This window comes from Macaca mulatta, chromosome 13 (assembly GCF_049350105.2).
Source record: "Macaca mulatta isolate MMU2019108-1 chromosome 13, T2T-MMU8v2.0, whole genome shotgun sequence".
In the NCBI taxonomy this organism is placed as follows: domain Eukaryota; kingdom Metazoa; phylum Chordata; class Mammalia; order Primates; family Cercopithecidae; genus Macaca; species Macaca mulatta.
This window is the reverse complement of record NC_133418.1, coordinates 76066456-76085423: the sequence shown is the minus strand read 5'-3', so window position 1 is coordinate 76085423 and position 18968 is coordinate 76066456. Positions and strand designations below refer to the sequence as shown.

Below are 18968 nucleotides of genomic sequence, written 5' to 3'. Positions count from 1 at the left end.
GGACTTATGAAGTAGACAGAGAACTGGACAGTGGCAGGAGCTAGGAAACAGATGAAGTCAGGGGTTGACAGTGGGAGCTAGGAACTAGCACAGTCAGGGCTCACAGTGGCAGGAATAGGAAGTAGACAGTCAAAAGTGGATAGCAGGAAGGAGTTAGGAAATAGAGAGTGAGGGGCTGATAGGGACAGGAGCTAAGAAATTAGACAGACTTTGTGTTTTACACTGGTGGAAATAGAAAGTAGACAGAGTCATGAGTTGATCTTGGCAGGATCTACATTATGAAGAATAACCAGAACAGCTCATTTCCTTCCCTTGCTCAAACCCCCAAAGCCTCCCCATCTCACTTAAAGAAAAAACAAAGTCCATATAGTGACCATAGGCCCTACCATGATCCAGCTCTCTGCCACGTCTCTGTCCTTATATTCTATGATTCCCTTCTTTGCTCACTCTGCCATATTGGCCTCCTTGCTGCTCTTCAAATACACAAGGCAAGATTCTGTCTCAGGCCTTTGCTTTTGCTGTTTCCCCCTCCTGGAACACTTTTCCTGCAGATAATCACATAACTTGCTTTCTTACTTCCTTTAGGTATTCATTCAAACGACACTTTTTCGGGATAGTCTTCCCTCACCATCCCCTTTAAAATAGTACTCCCCCCTCCAGAACTCCTTTCCCCACAACCAAATGAGTTTTCTCCTCTACAACCGATAGCATTTGGATGACTACATATTTTATTTACTTATATGATCCTTGTCTGTCTTCCCCATTCTATGAAGGCAGAAGTGCTTATCTCTTCTTAATCTCTGCCATTTCTCTGATGCCTAATCCAGTGACTACTGCAGAGTATGGGTTCATAAGAGTTAGTGAATAAATGGATGGATAAACAAACAAATGAACTGGGTTACCTTGCTCACCATTTTTCTAGAACTTTTTTCATTGTAAAATGACATGCCTGTTTATTGCTTTGCCTGTTTGTTGTTGTCTCCCTTATGTGTCTGTCATCTGGTTAAGGGCAAGGTCCAGAGCTATTTTGCTTACTATAGTCTGTTCACCACGGTGCCTGGTATACAGGATAGGTTCAATCAATGTTTGTTGGATAAATAACAGCTGCTAGAGTAGATTAGTGGTGTCATGGACTGCCACTTCTGTGATGGGATAACCAGTTGCCCTGTGTGAGAGCAGCACAGTAGTTGGAACGCTGTTGCATTTATCCCTGAAACCTGACTGCAACTTTAGGTCTCTGCAGGATGTTGGATGTTTCATGTTGGATGTTTCAGGCTTTGTCAGATTCAATGTTCGATTTCTCCTAACTTTCCCATGTATCCTTTTTTTTTGTTTGTTTTTTAAATACTTTAAGTTCTGGGGTACATGTGCACAACATGCAGGTTTGTTACATAGGTATACGTGTGCCATGTTGGTTTGCTGCACCCATCAACTCATCATTTACATTAGGTATTTCTCCTAATGCTATCCCTCCCCCAGCACCCCCACCCCCCAGCAGGCCCTGGTGTGTGACGTTCTCCTCCCTGTGTCCATGTGTTCTCATTGATCAACTCCTACTTGTGAGTGAGAACATGCAGTGTTTGGTTTTGTGTCCTTGTGATAGTTTGCTGAGAATGATGGTTTCCAGCTTCATCCATGTCCCTGCAAAGGACATGAACTCATCCTTTTTTATGGTTCCATAGTATTCCATGGTGTATATGTGCCACATTTTCTTTATCCAGTCTATCATCGATGGGCATTTGCGTTGGTTCCAAGTCTTTGCTGTTGTGAATAGTGCTGCAATAAACATACGTGTGCATGTGTCTTAATCCTTTGGGTATATACCCAGTAATGGGATTGCTGGGTCAAACGGTATTTCTAGTTCTAGATCCTTGAGGAATTACCACACCATCTACCACAACGGGTATACTAATTTACACTCTCACCAACAGAGTAAAAGCATTCCTATTTCTCCACATCCTCTCCAGCATCTGTTGTTTCCTGACTTTTTAATGATCGCCATTCTACTGGTGTGAGATGGTATGTCTTTGTGGTTTTGATTTGCATTTCTCGGATGACCAGTGATGATGAGCATTTCTTCGTATGTCTGTTGGTGGCATAAATGTCTTCTTTTGAGAAGTGTCTGTTCATATCCTTTGCCCATTTTTTGATGGGGTTGTTTGTTTTTTTCTTGTAAATTTGTTTAAGTTCTTTGTAGATTCTGGATATTAGCCCTTTGTTAGATGGATAGATTGCAAAAATTTTCTTCCATTCTGTAGGTTGCCTGTTCACTCTGCTGATAGTTTCTTTTGCTGTGCAGAAGCTCTTTAGTTTAACTAGATCCCGTTTGTCAATTTTGGCTGTTGTTGCCATTGCTTTTGGTGTTTTAGTCATGAAGTCTTTGCCCATGCCTATGTTCTGAATGGTATTGCCTATATTTTATTCTAGGGTTTTTATGTTTTTAGGTCTTACATTTAAGTCTTTAATCCATCGTGAGTTAATTTTTGTATAAGGTGTAAGGAAGGGATCCAGTTTCAGCTTTCTACATATGGCTAGCCAGTTTTCCCAACACCATTTATTAAGTGGGGAATGCCATTTGTTTGTGTCCTCTTTTATTTCGTTGAGCAGTGGTTTGTAGTTCTCCTTGAAGAGGTCCGTCACATGCCTTGTAAGTTGGATTCCCAGGTATTTTATTCTCTTTGTAGTAATTGTGAATGGGAGTTCACTCACGATGTGGCTCTCTGTTTCTTATTGGTGTACAGGAATGCTTGTGATTTTTGCACATTGATTTTGTATCCTGAGACTTTGCTGAAGTTGCTTATCAGCTTAAGGAGATTTTGGGCTGAGATGATGGGGTTTTCTAAATATGCAATCATGTCTTCTGCAAACAGAGAGAATTTGACTTCTTCTTTTCCTGGTTGAATACCCTTTATTTCTTTCTTTTGCCTGATTGTCCTGGCCAGAACTTCCATTACTATGTTGAATAGGAGTGGTGAAAGAGGGCATCCTTGTCTTTTGCCAGTTTTCAAAGGGAATGCTTCCAGTTTTTGCCCATTCAGTATGATATTCACTGTGGGTTTGTCATAAATAGCTCTTATTATTTTGAGATACATTCCATAAATACCTAGTTTATTGAGTGTTTTTAGCATGAAGGGCTGCTGAATTTTGTCGAAGGCCTTTTCTGCATTTATTGAAATAATCATGTGGTTTTGGTCATCGGTTCTGTTTATGTGATGGATTACATTTACTGATTTGTGTATGCTGAACCAGCCTTGCATCCCAGGGATGAAGCCAACTTGATTGTGGTGGATAAGCTTTTTGATATGCTGCTGGATTTGGTTTGCCAGTATTTTATTGAGGATTTTCACATCGATGTTCATCAGGGATATTGGCTTAAAATTCTCTTTTTTTGTTGTGTCTCTGCCAGGCTTTGGTATCAGGATGATGCTGGCCTTATAAAATGAGTTAGGGAGGATTCCTTCTCTTTCTATTGATTGGAATCATTTCAGAAGGAATGGTACCAGCCCCTCTTTTTACCTCTGGTAGAATTCGGCTGTGAATCCATCTGGTCCTGGACTTCTTTTGGTTGGTAGGCTATTAATTACTGCCTCAATTTCAGGACCTGTTATTGGTGTATTCAGAGATTCAACTTCTTCCTGGTTTAGTTTTGGGAGGGTGTATGTGTCCAGGAATTTATCCATTTCTTCTGGATTTTCTAGTTTATTTGTCTAGAGGTGTTTATAGTATTCTCTGATGGTAGTTTCTATTTCTGTGGAATCAGTGGTGATATCCCCTTTATCATTTATTTATTGCATCTATTTGATTCTTATCTCTTTTCTTCTTTATTAGTCTTGCTAGCAGTGTATCTATTTTGTTGATCTTTTCAAAAAACAAGCTCCTGGATTCATTGATTTTTTGAAGGGTTTTTTGTGTCTCATGTGGGTCTCCTTCAGTTCTGCCCTCATCTTAGTTATATCTTGTCTTCTGTTAGCTTTTGAATTTGTTTGCTCTTGCTTCTCTAGTTCTTTTAGTTGTGATGTTAGGGTGTCGATTTTAGATCTTTCCTGCTTTTCCTTGTGGGCATTTAGTGCTATAAATTTCCCTCTATATGCTGCTTTAAATGTGTCCCAGAGATTCTGGTACATTGTGTCTTTGTTCTCATTGGTTTCAAAGAACATCTTTATTGGTGCCTTCATTTTGTTATTTACCCAGTAGTCATTCAGGAGCAGGTTGTTCAGTTTCTATGTAGTTGTGCAGTTTTGAGTGAGTTTCTTAATCCTGAGTTCTAATTTGATGGCACTGTGGTCTGAGAGACAGTTTGTTGTGATTTCTGTTCTTTTACATTTGCTGTGGAGTGTTTTACTTCCAATTATGTGGTCAGTTTTAGAATAAGTGTGATGTGGTGCTGAGAAGAGTGTATATTCTGTTGATTTGGGTTGGAGAGTTTTGTAGATGTTTATTAGGTCCACTTGGTTCATAGCTGAGTTCATGTCCTGGATATCCTTGTTAATTTTCTGTCTCATTGATCTGCCCAGTATTGGCAGTTGGATGTTAAAGTCTCCCATTGTTATTTTGCGGGAGTCTAAGTCTCTTTGTAGATCTTTAAGGACTTGCTTTATGAACCTGGGTGCTCCTGTACTGGGTGCATATATATTTAGGATAGTTGGCTCTTCTTATTAAATTGATCCCTTTACCATTATGTAATGGCCTTCTTTGTCTCTTTTGATCTCTGTTGGTTTAAAGTTTGTTTTATCAGAGACTAGGATTGCAACCCCTGCTTTTTTTTGCTTTCCATTTGCTTGGTAGATCTTCCTCCAGCCCTTTATTTTGAGCCTATGTGTGTCTTTGCATGTGAGATGGGTCTCCTGAATACAGCACACCAATGGGTCTTGACTCTTTTTCCAATTTGGCAGTCTGTGTCTTTTAATTGGGGCATTTAGCCCATTTACATTTAAGATTAATATTGTTATGTGTGAATTTGATCCTGTCATTATGATGCTAGCTGGTTATTTTGCCCATTAGTTGATGCAGTTTCTTCATAGCATCGATGGCCTTTAAAATTTGGTGTGTTTTTGCAGTGGCTGGTACTGGTTGTTCCTTTTCATGTTTAGTGCTTCCTTCAAGAGGTCTTGTAAGGCAGGCCTCGTGGTGACAAAATCTCTCAGCATTTGCTTGTCTGTGAAGGATTTTATTTTTCTTTCACTTATGAAGCTTAATTTGGCTGGCTATGAAATTCTGGGTTGAAAATTCTTTTCTTTAAGAATGGTGAATATTGGCCCCCACTCTCTTCTGGCTTGTAGGGTTTCTGCTGAGAGATCTGCTGTTAGTCTGATGGGCTTCCCTTTGTTGGTAACCCGACCTTTCTCTCTGGCCGCCCTTAACATTTTTTCCTTCATTTCAACTTTGGTGAATCTGACAATTATGTGTCTTGAGATGGCTCTTTTGGAGGATTATCTTTGTGGTGTTGTCTTTATGTCTCGAATTTGAATGTTGGCCTGCCTTGCTAAGTTGGGGAATTTCTCTTGGATAATATCCAGGAATGTTTTCTAACTTGGTTCCATTCTTCCCATCACTTTCAGGTACACCAATCAAACATAGATATGGTCTTTTAACATAGTCCCATATTTCTTGGAGGCTTTGTTCGTTTGTTTGCAGTCTGTTTTTCTCGAATCTTGTCTTCTTGCTTTATTTCATTAATTTGATCTTCAATGACTGATATCCTTTCTTCCACTTGATCAAATTGGGTATTGAAGTTTGTGTATGTTTCACGAAGTTCTCGTGCTGTGTTTTTCAGCTCCATCAGGTCATTTATGTTCTTTTCTACACTGGTTATTCTAGTTAGCCATTCGCCAAACCTATTTTCAAGGTTTTTAGCTTCCTTGTGATGGGTTAGATCATGTTCCTTTGGCTTGGAGAAGTTTGTTATTACCCACCTTCTGAAGCCTACTTCTGTCAACTCATCAAACTCATTCTCTGACCAGTTTTGTTCCCTTGTTGATGAGGAGTTGTGATCCTTTGGAGGAGGAGAGACATTCTGGGTTTTGGAATTTTCAGCCTTTCTGCTCTGGTTTCTCCCCATCTTTGTGGTTGTATCTACCTTTGGTCATTGATGTTGGTGAGCTATGGATGGGGTTTTGGTGTGGATGCCCTTTTTGTTGATGTCGATGCTATTCTTTTCTGTTTGTTAGTTTTCCTTCTAACAGTCGGGCCCGTCAGCTGTAGGTCTGTTGGAGTTTTCTGGAGGTCCACTCCAGACCCTGTTTGCCTGGGTATCACCAGTAGAGGCTGCAGAACAGCAAATATTCCTGACTGATCCTTCCTCTGGAAGCTTTGTCCCATTGGGGCACCTGCTGGATGCTGGCCAGAGCTCTCCTGTATAAGATGTCTGTCGGCCCCTACTGGGATGTGTCTCCCAGTCAGGCTACATGGGGGTCAGGTACCCACTTGAGGAGGCAGTCTGTCTGTTATCAGAGCTGGAACGCTGTGCTGGGAGAACAACTGCTCTCTCAGAGCTGTCAGGCAGGGACATTTAAGTCTGCAGAAGCTGTGCCCACAGCTGCCCCTTCCCCTAGGTGCTCTGTCCCAGAGAGATGAGGGTTTTATCTATAATTATCTGACTGTGGCTGCTGTCTTTGTTCAGATATGCCCTGCCCACAGAGGTGGAATCTAGAGAGGCAGTCAGCCTTGCTGAGCTGCGGTGGGCTCCACCCAGTTCGAGCTTCCTGGCAGCTTTGTTTACACTGTAAGCATAAAACCACCTACTCAAGCCTCAGCAATGGCGGACGCCCCTCCCCGCGCCAAGCTCCAGCATCTCAGGTCTGCTGCGCTACCAGCGAGAATTTCAAGCCAATGGATCTTAGTTTGCTGGACTCTGTGAGCATGGGACCCACCAAGCCAGGCACAGGAGGGAATCTCCTGGTCTGCTGGTTGCAAAGACCATAGGAAAAGCACAGTATTTGGGCAGCAGTGTACCATTTCTCCAGGTACAGTCTTTCACAGCTTCCCTTGGCTAGGAAAGGGAAATCCCTGGACCCCTTGTGCTTCCCGGGTGAGGCAATGCCCCGCCCTGCTTCAGCTGGCTTTCTGTGGGCTGCACCCACTGTCCAGCCAGTCCCAGTGAGATGAACCAGGTACCACAGTTGGAAATGCAGAAATCACCCATCTTCTGCATCGATCTTGCTGGGGGCTGCAGACCAGAGCTGTTCCTATTCGGCCTTCTTGGAAGCAATTTCCCATGTATCCTTTAAACCCTTTTTAACTGAGAGAGCCTGGTCCTAATCCTTGCACCCTCAGAGAATCTGACAGCACCTCAGCCCTGTCCAGCCAAGTGCCAGGGGCAAGCCAGATCTCTGGTCTTAGATTCCCATGAATGGATTCCAGGTGGGTAGCCAGCCTCTTTGCCAGCACATGAGGCCACCACCCCCCATATTTGTTGTTATGGGTTGAATTTTGTCCCTTGTTCAAATTCGTATCTTGACGTTCTCAGTACCTTAGACCTTATTTGGAGATAGGGTCTTTACAGAGGTAGTGAAGTTAAAATGAGGTTATTATGGTGGGCCCTAATCCATGACTGCTATTCTTATTAAAAGGGGCAATTTGGAGATATACACATACACACACACATACATGCACACACATACACAATACCATGTGAAGACTGGAGTTATGCTGCCACAACCAGAAAGAACTAGCACAAGCTAGGAGAGGCCTGGAATAGACGCTTCCTTCACAGCCCTCAGAGGGAACCAATCCCTGCTGACACCTTGATTTTGGACATCTGTCTTCCAGAACCATAAGACAGAATTTCTTTTGTCTAAGCCTGTCAGTTTGGGGTACTTTATTATGGCAGCTGTGATACACTTGGTCTTTCCAACAGCAGCCTTTTCAGGTGTAGAGGCTGATGTCTCACATATCAGCTTGGGGATGATGTGGAGGGATCACCCTAAGCAGCCCTGTTGGGGTACAATGGGCAGGGAGGGGAGGCAGCACCACTCTACTCACAAGATTTTCGGCCCCGTGGCCCCACGGAAGGCTCCATTGTGCATCTTTTCCAGATGTATGTTTTCCTTTAGCTCCCTGTGGGGAAGGACATTTTCCTTAGTGGAGTTTGTACCTCATGTGTAAGCATTCATAGCTGTGTGTACACATATTTAGACCAACCTATGTGCATGGTGGTAGGGTTAGAAGGGGAAAAAGGGGGAAGTGGAGGGAGAGTGGGAAAAAGACGTGCTAGTCCTTAATGAAATAATGAAATTGCTGGCATGTGTGTTTGGCCGCTCCTTTTTTCTTCCACTACCTCCTCACTTGGTAGAACTCTGTCCTGTAACTTAAAGTACTCACCCGCTCCTGTCTTGGAGTTATGAAAGTTTACCACCAGACAGCTGGGTAAGGTTGAAAATGCTGCTCCAAGAGGCCAAGGCTTGAAGGGCTGAAGTGCAACCTACTCTTTGTTAGCCTCTCCGCCATTGTGACCTTGGAGGTCTCAGAGTGTGCTAATAGTTATATATTGAAGTTTGCAAATACTTGAAAAAGTAGGGTCCGTTCAGAGTTATCTCTTTTGTAGTGTAATTTGTATTCTTTTTCTTTCAGATATGCATTTCTCAGTGGGTGAGAAAGAGGACTTACAGCCTCTGTAGAAAATTGCCCCATGGAGCTGTGCAGTGTAAATGATCATGGCCAGGTGTGTGTGTGTGTCATGGAAAAAGTATTGAGGGCCACTACTCTCAAGGCCATGGAAGAAGCCAAAAGCTGTTATGGAAGTAGCTCCCTGAGGGCTCTGCTGCCTTGAGTTCAAAGTCATTCCGGCTAAACTCCTTAGGAGCAGCACAATCTGGTCCTCCTAGGCAGCCTCCTTTCTGGGCCCTGACACTGGTATCTCTAAGCACAGGCCCTTTTCTGAGTAGTCGAGGGAACTAGAAGAGGAATCCCTGGGCACAAGCCTGCCAGCCTTCTTTTGAGCACTTCCTCTCTATAAGAGAATGGTTGTGATTCACAGAGCATCTGGAAAACCCTGGATGGTGGGCACAGTGTGCATCTGTCGTTGGTGTGATGATTTCAAGCATGGGAACATGATTCTCTTACCACCATTACAGTGTACACAGCAAAACAAACATACTAACATCCATTCCCCACCCTCCTTGCTGTTTAAGAACTGCAAAAGCCCCTGCATTTCACTCTCTGGGTGGCTGTTTTCCACATTTCTACTAAGCATTTTCTTTGGAAACCCTCAGCCCTTTCATCAGAATCCACCTGTCAATCTCACATCGTCCCATCCCCTGGGTGTATTTCCACTTTCAAAGAGATGAGATTGTCAGAGTCAATTGCTGTTTAAAATCTAAATCAAAAGAAATTTTTCATCCTAAACCTCCATGACTCTTCTTCCTGATGTGTTTTGTTTTAATTATATTCAGTTATAGTTATACATCATTGAAACTGGGCTCTGTGAGCAAATTATTCTTGTGTTAGCCCAGTCAGATTAATTGTTCAAATTTCATGACAGAGCATTTCACATGTTTTACTAAAACCCAGATCTTTCTGTATACTGGTAACTCTGTATTACGCAACTTGGTCAAAAAATAAATTAATTTCCCACATTGTCCTGGGGGTCACTTTTGAGAATTCTCCCAATGACGTGACCTTGCAGGTGTGAGAAGCACAGGCAGGATGACCTTTTGAAGCACAGTGGAAGAAACCACAAGTTACACCAAAGTTTTCCCAGCTGGGGTGCTCTGGGAACAGTAGGGACTGACTCCCAGACCCCTCAGGTGCCTCAGGGCACTCCTGTCTTTCCTGTGTCCTGTGCTGCCTTAGTAAGTCAGGTGTTTGCGAACTTTGCAGGACTTCAGTATCGTTGTGTTCTGAACAACTTTGGACAGGCCTATTTATGAGAAAGGCTGAATGTATTGTTTGAAAATTTTGCTTGACAATTTTGAAAACTGCTTCTCCCCTGCTATTTAAACTCTTTAATGTGTGACCTTGCCCTTAGAAGAGAATTCGGACTCCTTTCCCATGGCTGCTCAATCCTGCTCCATCTCCTTCATCTCCAGTCTCCCCCTTGCTAAAGACCCTCCAGCCATACGGGCCTCCTCTCAATTCTTGGGACTTACCAACTTAGTTCCTTTTCCAACTCAGGACCTTTGCACATCTGCTCCTCTTTCTGTAATGTGCTTCCCTCACTGTTGCCACAGTGGAATCCTTGTCATCCTTCAGGCTCAGCCTAAATATCACGTCCTCAGTGAGGGCATCCTGGGTACCTTGCCTAAGTTGGTCACCCCTCATACTCTCTCAGATCTCAGTAACAGGTTATGTCCTTCTTAGTTATATATTACCCTTGTAATAATTTTATCTATTATTTGCTTTTTTTGTCTGTCTCTTTTGATAGATCAGAAACTTCAAAAGGGCAGGGACTGTGTCCTCTCTACCATTGCAGACTCAGTACCTAACACAGTGCTTAGTATATCAGTGGTGCTTAATAAATGTTTGTTGAATGAAATTAAGTTTGTTCTTGGCAAACTGACTCATGTCCTTGGTTTCCTCTTTCTTACAACAGTGAGATGCAGGGCATACAGAATGTTGACTAATTGGACTTTTCATAGTTCATACCCATTTTGGTATCTCTGTAACAGTTGAAATGCTGCTGACCACCTAAAATCTTCCCTCCTAAATTTCTATTTTTCCTGACCTCACACAGACATACTGTGTTGGTTTTCCTCCCATCTGTTTCATTTTGCTCTTGCTTCTCATGCTCATCTTGTTTCCCTTTAATTTAATATTCACTTCTTTTGTTTTTCCCCCTGTTCAGGTAACCTCAGCCACACAGGATTTCAGCCATCCCCTCTATTCAGATGACCCTGGCACTTGTGTCTCTAGCCCTGCCCTACCCCTTCCAGCCTTCCATCCTTCCTGCTCACAGCTGAGCCTTCTTTAAGCACTCATCTCGTACTTCCAACTCAGAACTTTCAATGGCTTCTCGTTTTCTGGAGAAGAGAGTCTAAACTCTTTACTATGGCATCTGAGGCCCTTCCTGTTTTGTCCTTAACTTGTATCTAGAAAGCACTATTTGCTGGTCTCTGAATACATGCTATACTTCCTCTTCTGGACCATTCTTCTTGCTGTCCTCTGCTTGGAAGGTGTTTTTCCTCTATTTTTGCCTAAGTTATGCCCAGCTCAAAGCCCACCTTTCCCAGATACTTTTTATACTTTCCTTTCCTCCTGCCTTGAAGTCCCAGAGAACTTTACCTCTCTCTGGGGAGGCTTCATGCTTTGCTTCTGTTTTAGTACTTAATGTGTAGTTTATACAGCATTTGGAGATGCTTCTTCCTATGCTGTAAGCTCCTGTAGGGCGACACTAGGACTTAATCATCTTCATTTCCCCTCAAAATATGACATGTTTCTTCAAACACAGCTGATGCTTCATAAACATTTGTTGAGTGAATAATGGAATGAGGCATCTGAGAGAACTGTGCCAGGAGATGATATAAATGCCTCTGATTTAAGTTTGGCGGAAATCGATTCAATTGGCCTGAGTGAACCCTTCATTAACTTAAGGATGCTTGTTGATGAACCTTTCATTAAGTCATCAAGTCAAAAAGAACATGAGGGCAAATTCACCCCATCATAGGAGAACAACTTTAAAAATTCTACCATTTCTTGAACACTTAGTATGTGCTACTATGCTGTGCTAAGCACACAAAAATACAATCTTGTTTAATTGTTTACTTATAATTAATTATATTGTATAGTACATAATAAATAAGCACCTACTATATGCCAGGCACTGTGTTAAGTATTGAGGATATGAAACAGATCTTTTCATTTCGGTGGGGTATCTTCAACAAAAAGCCTATTAGTGGATCTACTTTATGAATGAGGATACTGTGGCTTAGATAGGTTAAGTAACTTGCTCAAGGTCATACCAGCTGTTAAATAGTGGGACTGGAGTTTGAGTCTTACTCATTGTCTCTTAAGTCTATTCTGTTAGCCACCAAACTATATAGCATGTATCAGTATAATAGAGGCTTTGGTTAGATACCTATCATTAAAAATAAATAGCATATTGTACAGAATTTTGCTACCCAACTTTAGACTGTGCTACCCAACTTCAGACTGACAGCATCAGCATCTCCTGAAGCTTGTTAAAATTGCAAATTCTCAGGCTCTACCTAGATCCACTGAATCCAGGTTTCTGGGGGTAGGGCCCAGGAATCTGTATTTTAAAAATCTGCAGGTTCTTCTTAGGTGTGTAAAAATTTGAGAAGCATTAGTCTAGATTACAGCTTACACAACTTATTTATTTTAAAGGCCTTTTTGTTTATTTTCCTTAATTTTGGCTTCAATTGAACTTTTCATGTGCTCTCAGTTTTTATTATGAACAAATTGTAGGGTGACTGTCACCTCACCCTGTACTTGCTGTGGTTCAAATGTCCACAGCCCCACAAACTTTGTGAATATGCCACTCTTTTAGAAGAGGATCCATAGAAGGAAAGAGAGGTCAAGAACAATGAGGGAAACAGTAGCGATGCTCTTCTTGAGTTAAAGGCTGTTAACATGAAGAACTGGGTAGGGTGTGGTGAAAACACAAGGCTCCCTACCTTGTGGAAAATGAGCTTCCTCCCGCACTAGCAGTACAGAGATGGGACTCCCTGAGTGGGTCTGTTGTGGCTGATTAGACTGGTAAATGGTAGTATTATCTGATTTCTCTGCAGTGGGGCCAAGGGAAGAATTTCTTTCTGAAATTCTGCTTCCTCTAACACACCATCAACCTGAGTGAGGGGGCTAGAGAGGGAGGCACTGAGGTGGAGGAGGCATAAAGTAGGGTGTTGAATATTTCAGTAAACTGTCAACTTCAATGTATCCAGGCTGCATCTGCCTTTGAAATCAGGGTGCTGTGGGGTTTCTAGCCAGCCAGTTGCCTAGTAACATGCATGAAACACTGAGGGCTAGCCACTTGAAAGTTTATTTTTGCCCTGAGTTAGTTGCTGAAGATTGAATGTGATCTTGTAGCCAGAGTAATATTTCATTTTTATTCGTGAGCTGGGGAAATGAGCAAATACTTACAGTGAAATCAGTGTCGTCCCATTGAACGCATGACTTTGTACTTCTTCAAATCCATTTCCATATAGTTTGCTGAAGGAGGGAGGAGAGGGTTTAGGAATGGGAAGAAACTGAAAGAAACAGTTTGGAAACACATTTTTCCTCCTGTAACATATATTACTAAGATTATTACAGGCATTCATAATATCTAGTTCTCTATCGTCACCACCACCATCAATTTATTAAGTGGCTATTAAGTGCTAGATACTTCATCAGCCACTCTATGTATATTTTATGATTTAATCCTCATCATCATTTCCATTATACTGACAAGAAACCTAAGCCTCAGTGTGGTTATGTAGCTTGCTTAATGTCAAAAGGAAAACAGTGGCATAGCTGGGATCCGAGGCCAGAGCTGTTTAACACTTAAGCCTTTCCTCTGGTTTTGCAGGCCTGTGTGGGCATATGGGTTTTCTGGGTGTTGAAAGCTGAGGGCAGAGGAAGCCTCCAGCACTGAGCCAGCTTTTTTTTTCTTGGGTGAGTGTGTGGTTTTGCTGATGTCAAATTTGGCTTCACAACCAAGAAGATTTCACTGTCTGTAAACAGTTCTTTAAGACCATTAGTGGGTAGTGAATCAATTTACTTGGGCATAACCAGCATTTAAAAAACTATATAGAAAAAATAAAAAGTACTAGAGCATTTTGCAAGTAATTAGGGTATTAATTTTTATGAAATTTTATGCCACCATTTTTTATAGTATATATCTATAAATACACATACATACATACATACATATATACTTCTACCCGGAATAAGACATAAGAGGATCCTTAGAACACAGATACAGGGAAATGTTTGAGCCAAAAAGGAGTCTAGAGGGAATCAAGCAGCACATCGTCATTTTGCAAAGAAGGAAATAGACTCAGTGAGGGAAAGTAACTTGTCTAACAAGTTTGAAAGCTACTGACTTAGATGGAAATATTTGCATAAGTTCTTTGTGAATGATGATGTAAAAGCCACATGAGAAAGGGCTGTGGTGTGACGTACTGTTAAGCTCCTTATATCTGCCAAGACCCTAACTTCCCTTTGCAGGGTTGCTGGAAGCTGGCCAGGGACAGGCTGTGGGGTGTGACTTGAGAAATGGTTCAGAAATGTGCTTCACTTATTCCTGCTCCAGGTAGCTGTTGTCTTCAAGGCCTCTCTAGTCTTTGTTAAATAAAATGAACATGGAACTTCACTTTACGGGGGGTGTGAGTGTGTGTGTAACATCAATAGCATGTATGTACTCTGTGTGTATGTATGTATGGTCTCCTCCCATCAACCCACAACATAGCTGAGACAAACCAACATATAAATAAAGGTGTGACTCATTTTGAAGTATAATATGTAAACTCTGAAATTCAGAAAATATAACTAGAGGTTACAAAATAGTTCTTAAGTCTCCTCGTTAGATTCAGTTCAAAGAGGGCAGGGGAGCATATTTAATTCATTTCTTAAAGCCCTGGGGCCTCACAGAATGCCTGGTACCTAGCTCAGTCAATAGCCTGGGTAAAGCAGCGGCTTTGCCCTTCCCTGGGAGGGGGAGGCTTCCATGGCTTCCCAGGCTCTCATATGCTTTCTTCTGAGCTTCTTCAGAGTTTACGGCTACACATACTAGCTCTCCCATATTGGATTACTGGATGCCACTTTCAATAGTTTTCATTCCCTTCTATATTGTAGAATCTGAGGCACGTTTCTGAACCATTTCTCAAGTCACACCCCACAGCCTGTCCCTGGCCAGCTTCCAGCAACCCTGCAAAGAGAAGCTAGGCTCTTGGCAGATTCAAGCAGCTTAACTTTACATCACACCACAGGCCTTTCTCAAAGAACTTATATTTCCATCTAAGTCAGTAGCCTTCAAACTTGTTTGGTTATGATTTATGGTAAGAAATTCATCTTACATACTCCCATTTGGTCATCCCATTCATTTAATGCATATTTACTGTAATACTCTCAGGTGCCAGGCACTGTTCTAGATACAGGAGGATATGTTTCTCTGGAGGAGGTAAACAAGAAAACGTAAAATATAATCATGGGTCAGATGATGATAAAGCAATGGAGGCAGAGCCAATCAGCTTCACATATTAGCTCTCCCATATTGGATTACTGGATGCCACTTTCAGTAGCTTTCTTCCCCTTCTATATTGTGGAATCTGAGAACATAGGGACAGGGTTGATGCTTTTTGTCTTGCATAATTATACACAACCTTGTTGCCTCCTTAGAAGCTCAGTTTCACCGGAATTCTTTTTTATTTTACACTTAGGATATTATTCTTTGGCAGTCTCCTGCTATTTTAGGGGCTGCATTCCTTTATAGCAGTCTCTTTTAGATAAAGGAATCACACCCTTTTTTCTGAACTTCCTTAAGTTTGATGTCTTAGACGCTTGCCCAGTATTTGTCAAAACTTTCTCCTCCATCCACTGAATTAGAATCACCGGGAGTTGCTTGTCAAAAATGCAGACTCAGACCTACTAAATCAGAAACTAATAGTGGCATCCAAAAAATATGCACTTTTATAACAAGCCCTCCCAGTAAGCCATCATATGCCAGTTTGAGAACCCTTGCCCTAGGGTATATCATAGGATGATACTGTTCTTATCACTTCCATGGGGCAAATCAGATGGTCGTTGGCTTAGAATTGTATCCAGAGTCTAGTTCCTGAATTGCTTTCTCTACCTTCTAAGTGGTGGCACTACATGTGTAGTAGATGAAGAAAAAATAGCCCTTGCTTTGTTTTCACCAAAGCTGCTAATAGTTGTCTAGATGCCCATGAGCCCATTACTCGTCACAGCCGCATGCTGCCCTGATCCTTGTTTTGATACATGTTAGGATTTTATGCTTTTCTGTTAGACTCACAATGTCATTGCTGTAAGTGTACCCTTGTGGTTAAGTCTGCAGGCACTGAACCCAACTGCTTGAATCCCAGCTCTGCTGCTTACAATCTGAATTACTTTGGGCAAGTTACTTACCGTCTCTGTACCTTGATTTCCTAATCTGAAAATATAATAATAGTATCAACCTCATAAAGCTATTGTAAGGACTAAAAATGTAAATATGTGTTTAACATTTCTAAGTAGGTTCTGGAATACAATAAATGCTTAATGTGTTGGTCCTATTATTATTATTATATTTTGCAGTAGCCTCCAGTCTTCTGACCAGAACAGAGGGAAAGGATCTCCCTTTCCATGCTCTGGACAGGATTTCTGTCAAATACAGGCATCTTGTTTAATTGAACTATCATCCTTCTCCACTGAGGTAGGGGGTCTTTCTCTTCCTGGGCAGAGCAAGTCAGGTCAGTGGCCTGGACTTCCCCAAATGTACTCACATGCTGAAGGCTCTCAGATACCTGTGGTCTCTACTAGCATCATGGACTTTTTTGGCTTTAGACATTTTCCATGTCTTTTTTTTTTTTTTTTTTTCTGAATAGCCTCAGACCTGCTTGTCTCAACTTTCTAAACAATGTGGCCCACTGTTCCAGTTGCTCTTGTCTCTTTTCTTACCAGTCACACACAATAGAATGTGCTGCCTTGTTTTGATTAAAAGAGAAGCTTCCTTACTCTGGAGAAATTACAAATGTGAGTGGGAGACCTCATGCTGTCAGGCTTGCACAATGCTTTTAATGCCCTTAAAAAAACATCTGGAGAGTCACTTCAGATAACTTTTTTATAAAACATCATGGTGTCAGAATTAAATGAGGAAGGCTTCCTTTGCTTTACTTTGATGATTTTGTTACAGGCACAAAAATGAAGATTTTCACCTCCCCCAACTTCTCCTCTATTACAATAGCTGTACCTAACTTTAAAGCATTGTCTAGGTTCTCTACTCAAATGTCAGTAATTGTGAATCAGACAGAATGGCACCTTTTTGTTCAAAATAAGATTTGGGCTTTAGATATTAATCACAGATGATACTCTAATTCTGAATGCTGCTTTATGATGAACCCCAAGTATTCCTGGACTCTAAAAGCATTTCTGGGGTTCTAATATTAACAGTATTAGAAATTATTCTATAGTTTCGTTTTGGATCACCTGGTTTCTGGATGATTTTGAAGAAGAAAACTTAATTTATGTTTACAGATACTCAGGGTCTCAAAAAAGTGGCCCCATTGCTAAAAGGCAAAGCATGCTGTTTTAGAAGATATCTTTTAGAAAATATGGTGGTATATTTGTAAGTACATTTTTTTTCAAATGACTATACAAACAGCATTCTAAAGAAAGGAAATCCTAAATTCACCACTTTCTTCCCTGTGTGGAACTTTGCTGAAGTCCTTTTATAGCTGAATAATTCCTCATGTATGAAGACACTTCTCTAGTGGATGTGCTGGCAGTGGTTAGATGGGTACCTGTGACCTGGTTACTATGTGCTGCTGTAACCCTAGTTATGCATCAGGGTCCCCCCACTTCTGGGGCCTCACAGTCTCTATAGCAAGGGATCCCTGTCCCTGGATTGCTGTGCCTCCTGCCTCTCAGCAGCACTGAGTTTTCATGTTTCCTTCTATCTCAGCCATGTTCATGTCAACTTATATGTCTTTACTATATGTAATAATAAAAAGGGTGACAGGCATCAGAAAGAATGATAGCAATAAAGGATTCCAATATGTTGAATAAATTTTTTGAAAAATTCACATTCTATAGTGATACTCAAAAAGAGACAGACTAAGAGAGAACAGGGAAAAGGGGGAAAAAAGTAAGCATCTTCTTTACAGAAAGGTGTTGGCTAATACATGTAGAAGAATGATAGCATGTAAAAAACTACCATTTTGTTTAACTCCCCTTGTAACAACCATGTAATCAATGGAGGCTGAAACCATTGGATGAAAAGTTGTTGGCCAACTGAACAGTCACACAAACTCACAGTGTACCACCATAGTTTACTTGTTAATGACAGAGGAAAATGTGCTCTTACAATAGAGATCTGGCAGTCGCTGCCTTAAGCGAGCAGCCAAGTAGTGTGACAGTGTGACATCCTGGTTTGATGTAGTGCGAGAGGCACAGCACCCCCTTTGCAGTGTTCCTGTAGAAATATTTGACCTGAATCTAGTCATGGCAATATAGTCAGCTGAATCCAGACAACTGTCTTGGGCTCCTCAAAGTATCCTATGTCATACGGAACAGAGGAAGGAAGCTGGACAGTTTGAGATATGGGGGAAGATGTGGGAGGTGAGGTTGGGCGTACAAAGGGAAGTAACAGCAAAAATGCAATGCATAAACTTTGGATTCTTAGTTCTAAGAAAATCTATAAAAGACATTTTCATTTGAATATGGACTGTAGGTTAGATAATATTATTCATGTTTATTTTCTTAGGTGTGATGGCGTTGTAGTTATGTAGAATGTCCATGTTTTAGAGAGATACATGCTCAAGTATTTAGGGCTGAAATGCCATGATGTGTATAAACTTCTTTTGGATGGCTTGGCAAAAGGGCAGTGTGTGGTATATACTCACATACACAGAGATGGAGTGGGTGCGGCAAGCTGCTAATAGTTGATGAATCTACATAAGGTGTATGGGGTGTTCATCATACTGTTCTTTCCATCTGTCAATGAAAAGACAAATGGAAAGTGCCTCAATTTGTCAGTTAAAAATTTCAAAAAAAAAAAAAAACATTTAAAAGGAGATGATGAGATGTGATGTTTTTAAGATGGTCTAAAACAACTGGCCTGCTCCAGGTTGCTAAGTATGAGCTTTTAACTGTGATTAATTGTAATTGTGATGATTGTGTAGTTGACGCAAAGTGATTTGATTCACGGGAGGCAGTAATCCCTTTGAATAGACAGAGACAGAGGTATGTCAAAGTGGGATGACCTGACTAAGGCTGCTTGGGTGGTTAGACACAGAGCCAGGACTGAAGCCCAACCTCCCTGTTTCAACACAGTAGAGAGACCCGGCAGTCTCTCTACTGTGGCTTGTCATGGGTAC

The 18968-nt window shown here is 41.5% G+C and overlaps 1 protein-coding gene across 1 annotated transcript in view; it reads right to left on the bottom strand.

Moving 5' to 3' along the window:
• Nucleotides 1-18968, bottom strand: part of LHCGR (luteinizing hormone/choriogonadotropin receptor) — a 63445-nt gene that overhangs the window by 14129 nt on the left and 30348 nt on the right. Inside the window, exons 7-8 of the mRNA XM_015112325.3 lie at nt 13036-13104; nt 7981-8055 (exon numbers count right to left, since the gene is read on the bottom strand). Of these exons, the coding sequence (XP_014967811.3) occupies nt 7981-8055; nt 13036-13104 (144 nt within the window). The remainder of the gene's footprint in view (nt 1-7980; nt 8056-13035; nt 13105-18968) is intronic.